General features: G+C 42.7%; 1 protein-coding gene across 6 annotated transcripts in view; it reads right to left on the bottom strand.

Annotated features, from left to right (window-relative positions):
- Positions 1 to 6,387: 6,387 nt before the first annotated feature.
- Positions 6,388 to 11,675, bottom strand: part of MXI1 (MAX interactor 1, dimerization protein) — a 57,460-nt gene continuing 52,172 nt past the window's right edge. For all 6 annotated transcript variants that reach the window (XM_074875259.1, XM_074875262.1, XM_074875261.1 and 3 more), the window contains 3 exons: positions 11,002 to 11,116; positions 9,569 to 9,740; positions 6,388 to 8,265 (listed from right to left, as the gene is read on the bottom strand). In XM_074875259.1, coding sequence (XP_074731360.1) covers positions 8,102 to 8,265; positions 9,569 to 9,740; positions 11,002 to 11,116 — 451 coding nt within the window. In that variant the 3' untranslated portion in view covers positions 6,388 to 8,101. The remainder of the gene's footprint in view (positions 8,266 to 9,568; positions 9,741 to 11,001; positions 11,117 to 11,675) is intronic.

Raw genomic sequence — 11,675 nt, 5'->3', positions numbered from 1 at the left:
TTCTTCTGTTAGGCACTGCAACAAAATGCTGAAAGTTACGTTTTGATAACTTTTCTTAAATACCTTACCTGGAACAGTGACAGTGATGCCACTGCGGCTGGGGTGGTTGATCTATGCAAGAGAGAGCATTTTTAAGACAACTTGTATAAATAAAAGATGCCACCAAAACTGCCATCTTGACCACACAGCCATTCCTTGCAGCACTTGATTTTTTTTCATAGGCCAGTTCATGTGTAGTCTGGCTCAGGAACACTGGCCTTGGTAAAGTGTCACGCCATTCACGTAGTAAAAATAAATCATGAGTTAAGCAATGCTGGTAATTGCCAAAAAACCCACACAAAGTTCCTTATTTTACAAATGCTGAAGTGACCTGAAATGTAAACTGAAAGCGTTTTAGTAGTGGTTTGTTGGTTTTTTTTATAAATTATTTCCCAGTTTTATTATCTGGTCTAAACAATAAGAAAGCTGATTTTTCAGAACTTATGCTGTGCATTGACTTCTGGGCCTCAGCAAGCAGAGCAAGTACCTACCCCAGTGCTAGCAAATCCTACTACAGAGAAGACAGTACTTAGAAATACTGAAATGACAGAAGGAAAGTTAGTTAAGTGTAAAAGTGTGTAAAACCACTAAGCTAGAGACATTATGGAAAAGATATTTGTTGGAGAACACAGATTTGTTCCTTTCAGCTAAGGATACTGTGCAAGATGACCAGTATGGGCTATACATTTCCTCTTTAAGTTACTACAGGAAATGGTTTATCTACTACAGCCCCAATCTTGTACAAATTGTATCTATTGTGGAAATGCACAGATATGGGACTGCTCCAGTCAGTTTAAGTATTTAGTACAGTTGTAAGAGTAGCAAATTTAAATTTTCATGGTCATGGCGATCCATTTCTCTTCTGCTTCCCCTTATGCCAGAGTGAGAGTGTTGTGACACTTCTGTAGATGCTTGGTCTCAGAGGTTTGTAAATACAAAAAAGGACTTGAACATCAAAGACTGCAGTTCAACACGGCAGATGTTTAGAAGGCAAAACTGATGATAGCAAACTTCTGTCATTCCCACTGATGTTCCGCTCACCTGAGTCAGCTCGGTGGTGGTATTTTGTGGAACAACCACCACGTGCTTGTCTCACAACAGTTATGCTAAAGCCTGGGATTATGGAAAATATTCTTGGGCCAGGCCAAGACCAGCTGGTGCTGCTCTTTGCGCTGCAATTTGTCCAGTCTTTATCTACACTCTAAAAAGCTTCACTTAGATACTGCAAAATAAGGAGGGAAGTTTGCATCAGGACTATGGTAAACATCCACACCACATACCCAAGCTAGCGACCTGTTAACATACCACCCGATGAAGCAATGTCACTGACACGTCAAAACTCTGGCCTTCAGCTGAATGCTCTGCTACACAAAAGCACCCACATTATTTCCTTTTGTAAAGCAATTACCTTTCTACGCTGAACTCGCAACGGTTCCTTGGTCTGTACAGAAGTGCAAAGCCTCCCCACGATGGATGCGGACAGAAAATGTCTTGCTCTCACTTAGACTGACATTACTTCCCAGGGAGATATTGTCCATGAGGAATCCAGGTGGTGCTAAGTTAAGCCTTGCATGTTTGGCAGACCTGTGTCTATTTTGTGTAGTTATGCTATTTTGTACAGTTGTTCACCACTCCAGGAGAAGAAAGAGCTTTTATATTTCCCCATCAAGCTTTCCAGGAGGAGACCCAAACCAATGAATTGTTTTGAGACCAGTATTTTTGAAAAGGGATTAAATGGAAAAAACTTCCTAGCCTTAGCTAAACTGAGCACTAGCTAGAGTGCTGAGGTCTGTGTACATTCTGACTAGCAACCACAGTATTAAAACCACCATAAAATGCTTTAAATTCCTTGATGGTTTGTCCTGCTTTGCTGCTGTGTCCCTCAAGATCAAAATTAATCCTTGCTGAACGCAGCCCTCATTGAGACCTTAGGGAAGGGGTGAATTTGGCCCAAAGCTCACTGCGTACGCACGCGGAGTGGCTTTCTGGCTCACTAGCCTTTCTTTCAACGGTAATCACAGGGGAGAGAACAGACGAATGCTAAATCTGTCTTCTCTCAAACCACCCCTGTAACTATCACCTCGTGGGGGAGGCACGCTAGAGCTATGGCTTGCTTCTGGAAGGCAATGCCAGTGTCCTCCAGTCCCGTATGCTACTGTCAGATCTGTGTGACGAAACATCCCAGAGGACCTTACTGCAGAAAATCCCAGCCTGAGAGCACCCCCTGAGGTGAGATTAGCATTATTACTGGCGCTCAGAGCCACTTACTCATCATTCCTCTCTTCCTGATTTCTCTGAATTGCCACATTTCCAGTACACGAATACCCTTCATGGCCTTAAAAGCACTGGCCGGGGGCACCCTGCACTCCCCAGGAACATGCAGAAGCTGGCTGCCTGCCCTTGACCTGCTGAAGACCAGCATCAGTCCTCTGCAGTGCTTTGTTTCCTCTGAGTGAACACTGTATTAAAGTGAAGCTTCAGCACGTATCTGTAGCACAGCAGACTGCAAGTCAAGGTGTTGAATGACTTGTTGAAGTACGATGTATTAACCAGCTCACCCCACCAGCTTGCTCTGGGCCTCTCTGGGGTACTACAAACTAAAGGGAAAATTTTTTCCAGTGTGGTAAAAATAAATTATTAGCCATAGCCCTTACAGCATGGTTAACATTGAAGATCTTTCTGAAAGAAAATGACACTTCACACCTTCGAGCTGCATCAGTCAGGCCAGCGGCACAGTGTGACTCAGTTGTTCAGCCCCATATGAGCACACACCTCATCGGACACACCCGCCCTTCCCAGGGGCTGCTCAGCAATTCCCGATCCTTGGTATTTTTGAAGGGACTTCAACACCAGAGTCTCCTTCTGAGACAACTTTAGTTTTAGTCAAACACAGCAACACCCCAAACAGAAACCCTAAATACTACATATTTAGTACCACAGCCACAGCACCAACACCCACAGACTCCTTATTTCTGCTTCTGCCTATAATTAAAGGATCAGCCCTCTTTTCATGAGGGAATGAGCAGAGAAGCAGAGGTCAGTGCTGATGTATCATCCCCAACTGAACAACTTGCCTTTCTGTAACAGGTTGCTCTGAAGAAAAACATTGTGTATGCAGATAACCACTCTCCTGGGTTTGTCCTCCCAAACACCACTCAGATCTGTTGGCCAATTTCAAGAAAATTTGACAGTGCATCAGTATTTTCTAGGTATTTTGTGCAGATTGGCGAAGAGAGAGGAAAAAGGATGCAATCCTTTTCCCTGAGAGTCCCACAGGACAATTCACAGACTGTATGGCAGATGCAGGGGAGTTTCAGTCACTATCAGGTCACAGAATTTATCACTCACCAGCGAATCCGTCCACAGGACAAAGCCCCAGGAAAAAACACCAGACTTTATTATTTATGGACTTTTTCATTATTAGTATTATCACCTCCCTAACCTCAGAATGAAGTCCTGGATTTTACCATTCTCTTCCAGGAAGCAATCCCAGTTTCTCTTTCTCTGGCAGCAGCCAGAAAACATGCAAGAAGAAAAGCTTATGATCTTGGGGAAAAAAAAAAAAAACTATCTCCATTTAGTGCACACAATGGATCCCACTTCCACTGAAACTAAATGGTTCATCCATTTCAACAGGGCAACAGAGAAACACAGACTACAAACAGGGAGCAGCAAGTACAAGAGAACAAAAAGAGTAGAAAAGCAGGAGGCTGGAGCTCACAGGCCAGAAACAGATGGTAGCAAACAAACAAACAAAAGGGAAACACAACCACAAAACCTGGAAAATGATAGGTCTGTATAGTTAACCCCATTTCTATTGACCTACAGATTTCTTGAGACAGCTGGATTTGAGACCACTTTTGTCACTGCCATGCCTCTAATGGAACGGACATTAAAATGACCTTCAAGTGACAACTCGCCACAGGATAACCATGACAAATGCAGCCAGATAGTCATCTCCACCTTGTCTGCAGACACGAGATGACATACTGTAATACGCTTGTGTCAGAAGGAGGAAAATGCTGGATGGTCTTTTTAATGGGTTTGTCCGTAGCAAAAGGACCCACCGGGGATCTAATTTACAGAGCGAGGACTTGACAGAATGAGCTTATGAGGGAGCTGTGCAGGCGCAAGCATGTGTGTCTACTGGGTGGGCAAGCTGCCTAAGGAAAGCACATCCAATTCTGTTTTTATGGGAAAACTTACTGTATTCTTGTAAAATTAAGCAGAGAATAGATTTAGGACTTCAGTTACTCTACAGACAGAAAATTAAAGCAGAAAAACAATAGCACCCATAAAGCAAACCATAAAAAAGCCTCACACAATTTTGCAAAGCTGAAAGGAAAATGCGATTCCATGCCCAGATTACCATGTAGCAAGAATAAGCATTATTCTGGATGAAACTAGAGTTAATGCAGTGGGCAGAACCCAGGGCCTCAGAGGAGAAGACTGGGAGTGAAAGTGTTTCACTTTACTTGCAGACGAGTAAAAGGAGGTCTCAGGAGCAGCACAAATCCTGCATAATTGTGGATTAAAAAAATACTTCAGTTAAGAACCCAAACAGCAACATGCTTTCAGTGTCTTTATCTTTTGAGGTGAATGAAAAATAACTCTTTTTTAAATTTTTTTAAAGAACAGAGTTTGGACAAAACAGACAGTAAGCTTCTGTGAGCATTTTCTGGGGAAAAACGGTAAATCTGACATGCTCTGTTGGATCAGTTAGACTTCAGTAGTGTGAGGGACCATCTCAGCCTCCAAAGGGTGAGAGAGACTTCACCCTCTAGGGTTTGGATCTGCACCTTTGGATACTCACTCTCTTTTACAAGATTTGAGGGTGGCTAGTAGAAACTTTGATGGTACTTTGAAAAGTAACATGACCTTAAAGCAGATCTGGCACACGGGACTATTCCGGCTTGCCACAACAGGGGCAATTCAGGAGATTCATGCATTTTTAAGCAGCAGGAACTACTATGATCATCTAACTGATGCCCTGCATAACCATACGAATTGACCTAAAAGTAACTTATAGCGACTTCTCTAAGCAAATGAGTCATCTTGAAGATTTCAATGTGACACACCAGACCAATGAAGGGAGACATGAGGAGTGTGACAGACCGTGTGAGGTGCAAGCGTACAGCAAAGGCCGGAGTCCACAAGGCAGCAATAAAGCAGCACAGGACAACCTCGATAAAGCCAGAACAATGTTTCCATCACATAAACCTCTAGCTGAAATCTGCTAAGACCTGCCACAAAGAACCCCCCATCACCAGAGCAACCAACCCCACATCTTTAGCAGTTATTACAAAGGCTCTTAATTTTGTTTTAACCCTGGTCCTCTTCCTGGCTGGACCACTGCTGCTAGCTGAGCGGTCAGGCAGGTGGCTGGCGATGGAAGCTCAATTCCTGCCACATTTCCCCCATTGTATTTGCACTTGATATCAAGACCTCTCCAAGTCCACAATGCTAGAAAAGGTAGGAGATACCAAAGTGGCCCTGGACCATAGAAGCAAACATTTCAGAAATGTTTATTCCAACCATGTTTTATACCAACTAGGAGAGCATAGCCATTCCCCCACACCTTGAACTTCAGTATTTCTCAGCTGTGGTATTTCTCTTCCAAGTGCCCATTTAAAATAAACAGGATTAACAGGAAGGGGGAGGTGCTGGGACAGCTACAGAAAAAGGGTCATAAATAAATAAGTCCCACTGGTATTCAACTGCTCAGCACCAGGGCTGCCAGTGGTCAACACTTTCAAGGAGAATAATACGAATTAAATAAGGCCCTGCTAGAGCTAAAGTTTCCCACTTTTCACCACTCAGAAGACTGTCCCAAACCTTGTGTCATCCAGAGATTATATGCACCCCAAACATAAATCCAAGCAGCATTTCTTCTTTGAAAGCCCTCGGGCCCCATTTGTTAACCTAGAGCTCAATGCTCTGTGGCAGACTCCTGCTCCTGCCAGGTCACCGCCCAGAAGGAAGAAGAACAGATGTACTGAGCCACTGGATTACATACACACAAGTGAAAACAGACATAACAGCAGCAACCTGATCCAGACTTAGTAAACAAATTAATTTCAAAAATCCAAACCAAACATAAATTGTTCATTACAGCCATGGAAAGAATTCCTCTACTCAAGCATGTGTGTTGTGCCTCTTACAGGGGATGACACATTTTGGAGGAGAGTGGGGAAACATCAGAATATTCAAACACAGGCAACTTATCATAATGCAAAAGTCTACAGCAGACTCCCTCAGGATCTTTTCATCGCAGGATCAAAGGGCACAAGAAGAACAAAGAGTCAGCTAAAGTGATACAAATGACCAAGATGGAAGAACACGACTCACTTCAGATACAGAAATGTTTAATGGCGTTAAAGTGCTACTTTAATGGGGACCATATGCTAACATTTAAACACAATTCCACTGCACTGCTAAATATGGTTGTCTTTATTTTTTTTTATTTTATCTCTTTTTGCCCAGCCCTACCTAAAACAATAAAATAAAATCTAAAGGACTGAAATTAACAACTCATTCAAATCAGCAATAAGTTATGAATTTTATAAAGCATTTTTTCCTCTTTTTTTTCTTAGTAACGAGGGGTAGTTAAATTACTTAAGGATATACAAAGTTTCAAACAATGCCATAGGTGAGGACTCTATTAAGGTTTTTAAAACTTGGAGAACAAAATAATCCTGGCCATTAAAAAGACAAAAATAAAAAAAGCAAAGCCCTCAAAGTGCAGGTTAGAATGCTCGTCTCCGAGAAAATTAGAAAACATTCGCTATAATAGCTCTTAACAGCACCTGCACAGATAAGATGGCAAGGCCCTTGGGAACAGGACGTGCAGTCAAAACGTTACATTAACATGAGAGACGTGCTGAGCTTAACTAGTTTAACTACTGGACTGAAACTTCAAAAGTCAGCAAAGGGAATGATTCTAAAAAGAAAACCGAAGAAACCCCCACCAAACCTGGCCTCTTCCAGCTAGCACAGCCTTCATCCATTGTGTGCATGGCAAAAAGCATCTTTGCATTTCATTGGGTCAAGTGCTTCATCAAAACAGAGATCTTTTCATGGCATAAATTCATATAAAAGACATCTAAGGTTTCATATGGACAAGCTCTAAAAAGACGCATCAGACTTGGGGTGTTTTCCCTCCCAACACATTTACAAATGTTTATCAAAAAATCTCTTCAAATAAAAAGGTCATAGTGGCTCAGTATCTGGGCATGACTTTCTGGCATATCACCTCTCGTATGTGCTGGTTTCTTTCTGTCCTCAGCTGGTTTTGTGCCTGCGTATGAGCACGCATCTACCGGGAGATCTGCTGTCAGTGTCACAGCCTGAGGCATGACACAGCCCACGATGTGCTGGTAGATTACAAGTGTGCACCTCTTGCTTTAGCCACGCATCAGAGGTACTTGCTTTTTAAATGATGTCCAACAGAAAGCTGAGCTGAATGGTGTTCTCTCCTGAACATCCCTCTTTGCTGCCCCTCTCTCTCTGGGCACAGAATGAGATCTTAATCATTATCATCACTGTTATTCCTAGGCTACATAAGCCTTCTTAAGATTTCCTAGTACATTACGACAGCATTGGATTGTGCTAAACTGTAGGACACGGTCCTTTTAGGACCACAAAAGCTCTTCTGAAGGGCCTAAACTAGGTTACTCAACCTGAATGTAATATAAGAAGTTCTGACAGTTCTCAGATCTCATGACAGAAAGAGAGGGATGAGTCTCTAGTATCCTCTTTCAAACAAATAAATTCAAAACAAAGTTTCATCACTAAGGTCCCACAGAAACAAACGGATTTTACTGACTTCAAAGGGACTAGTGTTTGGTCTAACTTTTTGCCAGCAGGAATTGGGATTGGTAACATGACCAAATGAACACATCTGGGTTTCTGTGGAGGCTTCCTTTACCCAAAAAGCTTTATATACAGGTCTCTCCAGGACTAGCTGTCAATATGTCATTTCTGAAAGAGGATACTGGCATCTAGGACCCAGTTTGATCACCCCAGTGAAATCATTCGCCCTGCACTGTTGTCTCACTTGGTTCTAGGAAGCAAACGAGAGCTTGACACTGGCGCTGGAGTAACCCTCGTCACTCCCAATACTCTGCAAGCTGCTGTGATCATCAATGTCACTGATGCTGGTTGTGCTGATATTGTCCACTTCTCCATGGGAGAACTCTGTGCTTTCAACGTCCACTTCAATCTCTTCTAAAAAGGAAAATAAAAGAAACACACCCAGGTTAGCACCACAAACCCAACCGCTCCCTTCAAGCCAGTGAGCTGCTGGGACTCCCCCAGTCAGGGATGAAGCAGCAGTACAGCAGGAAGACTTCCAGAGTTCTCCCTGGAATGGGATGGGCTGTGCATATGGTTTATAAAATGACTAGATACCAGCTTGGAGTATTTTCTTAGGGACGTGGCAAAGGGGTTTGACTCCTCCAGCATGCAAGCCACACTATCAGCATAGGTGGGCCACCCCATGCACTGAACTTGTTCTGCTACCTCTTTCTTTGGAACTCTACTACCCCAGTGTTGGAAACAAAAAGAAACAGATAAAACAAGGGCAACAGAGAAAATGGAGCATGAAGTTACCCCAAAAGATGCTACTTGATTGATATTTCGTTGCCAAAGCTGGGACCACTCATACAGGGCATTACAATGCATTACCATGGGGATCTGGGTTACTCTCAAAGATGCTCAGTGGACTTTAGAACATAGATCTTACTTTTAAGAAAGACTTTGAAAGCAGAGATCTAGTTAACTTGATCTTGGTTCCCATATTGTTTAGGAATTTTCCAAAAGGATCTTTTTTTTTTTAAAAACTACAGACTCACACCCAAACTATACAGCATCTTTGGGTCCGTCAGTAAATACCAAACCACCTATTGTGCCTACATATCTCCACAGCAGAGATATCTAAAAAAAGAAAATGATCTGAGTTTAGTTAGCCATTCAGATCATCCCTGTCCAGTTTTAACTGAGGAGATGAACTCTATGGGAAGCTTGGAAAAAAAAAAAAGGGGTGTGGTATGTGTAGAATTTTAAGAGGCCATTTGCGTGGTTCTGTTTGCTCAGTTATACCACGTCCCAAATACAGAATGACAAGCTGGATGCTGCTTTGCAACATCTGTTCCAGTCCCACTAAGATCTTGTTAGATTTTCCTCTTTGTGTTACCGAGAGATTCAGTAGACCAAAGAGCACAATGGATACCTCAACTTTATCATTAAATATTTAGCCACCATCTTGTGATCACGTTATTTTTCTTAACTAACGCTCTGGCATTTTGGAGAGCTTTTCAGAGAAACAGGTCACTTTAAATGCCACAGAAATCAACTCGACAATAACAACACTTCTTCCAGACTTAATCAGAACTCTTGCAAAATACTAAACTCTTCATATATACACGAGTGTCTGTGTGTGTGCGCATGTGAGCCAAATCAGTAGCCTAAATGAATCTCATGCCCTTGCTTCAGAGTCCTGGGGATTCAGTGCTAGTTCAGCAACACCAACCTCGCTCCGAGTCCGAGCGATCCGAGGAAATGGTAGATCCAATGCTGTCCATTCGTATTCGCTCTATCTCCTGAGGACCCTGTAGTTGTTCCAGTCTTCTCTTTAGGAATCTTTGTTCTCGTTCCAGATTCTCAAGCTGGTGTTGGCTTCTCCTCTCAGCCTCTTCAAGTTTCTGACATGATCAAATATGACTCAATAATTAGTTTTATCCTTTTCTCCTTCCCTCTCGCCTCCACTGCCCAGCCACCTGCTTTGCTTAGACCTTCCCGGTTCCCAGAAGGATTTAAGCTGCAAAAGAGCCCTGAACAAAGCTGCCTTGCAGTTTCCAAGAACAATGTCATCTCCTCACATCTTTTCCACCTCCCAAGTCCTGATATATCCCATACACATTAGTATAAATATATACAAGTATATATATTATATACACATATATATACACACACACATTAGTATAAAAAAAAAAATCTCTGAGGACAGAGCCTCTCTCCAGGGGAAAGGATTTGAATTGTAGCAGTTTGTGGGTCATTTCACATGGGTTCAGCCATGCATTACCAAATCTGTCCACGAAGGGGCCTCAATTGCTTTAACCAAACGAATTCAGGGTTTGTTATGATCCACTGTAACATAAAAACGTGCCCTGGGAGTTCTGTGTTCCTTGCTGCATGGTTTAGTAGGATTTCTCAGAAACAGTTTTCTATTCAGTAAGTGATTTACATAACCTACTACAGATTTCTTTGATCACAGCTGGGAAATCTACCAGGGCACTGTTCTTTGTTTCCTACAACAAGCACATTGCATAAGGAGGAGTCATTTCAGGCTAACTCTGTCCCTTCAGCAGTGCTTTTTCTCCTTCACCACCCATCCTCCCTCCCACTATCCTGACCTGTGACAAAGTATTTCAGCCTCTTCCAGATACTGACAATGCTGCATTTTCTTTTCATGCTTCGCTTTGCCAAAAGTGAATCTAGAAGAGCGCTGGGCTAGCTGGCAGGTTCACACATGAAACCCCAGCAAGCTAACCCTGTCTCACACTCTTGTGGTTTGTGCTAATGCTTCGGCAGTGGAAATTCACTAGCACATCAGAGAAAAAAGCTGCATTTCCCATCAAAATGCAGTCATTCAATAGTAGGTATGTTTTTCTTTAAAGAGATGCAGCTGTCAGCGAATGATCACAATACAGAACAAGATGCCTGCTCTCCAAATCAATCATTTCTGTAGTTAACAGAGTTCATTATGGACTCTTCTAACAATGTGGCTTGTAGTAATGATAAATGATTAACCAAGGGGGCAAGGCTTGCTTGCCTTTTTTTGTTTTGTTTTTAAAAAAGGTGTTAGTCTCCTTCAACAGAGTTACTTCTAGGCAGCAAGAGTGAGCAATTGAATTGCACTTCCCAACAGCCCTGACTGAAAGCAGCTGGAAGAGCAGCTCTTACCTTGATATGTGCTTTGGCTTTGTTGAGCAGCCCAAGCGTTGTGTGCCTGGTGCAGTCTGGTCCTAGCGGTATCAGAACTTTTAAGCGTTCTAGACACAGGCGGAGGTGAGCTCGGCTGCAAGGGGAGAAGAGGAGGATCAGAACTATGCTTTCAGAAAAGGAATGTCATTTCCTTCTCTACTTCCCTCCTACAAGGCAGCTTCCATGATTCCCTCTTTCCACACATCACAAGATTCCCCACAGGTACCGGGACAGCCTGCCACTAAAAACTATTTACACTGCAAACATCAGCTGCTCACCAATACCTGCATTATTGCTAACCTCTGACAGACACTGTTTATTTTCTTGCTGTCTGAACTGATAATCTGACTCATCTGGATGAACTTTGTGCAGGGTCAAGGCACACAGGCAAATGGTACAAGTTATTGTGTGGGTTTCCTCTCTCTCAGCTATTTGCTGTCTGTTTTGCTGAGAACTTCTGTGAAAGCAGTTTCAAACAACTGCTACCCCCTGCACACTTGTGTATTGCTGGTTCACGGCCATTTGCTATGAAACTGAGCTAAGTACAGTCTTTTTGCATAAAATTAAGATGATCAATGAGAAAAATGGTCAGTCCAAAACACCCAAACAATCCCTGCTGGCAGTTAAAGGAGCTAGAGGGATGGTAGTTCCCA

This window comes from Strix uralensis, chromosome 7 (genome assembly GCF_047716275.1).
Source record: "Strix uralensis isolate ZFMK-TIS-50842 chromosome 7, bStrUra1, whole genome shotgun sequence".
Classification (NCBI taxonomy): Eukaryota; Metazoa; Chordata; class Aves; order Strigiformes; family Strigidae; genus Strix; species Strix uralensis.
Note: the sequence above shows the minus strand (reverse complement) of the source record. Positions and strands in the feature narration are given on the sequence as shown.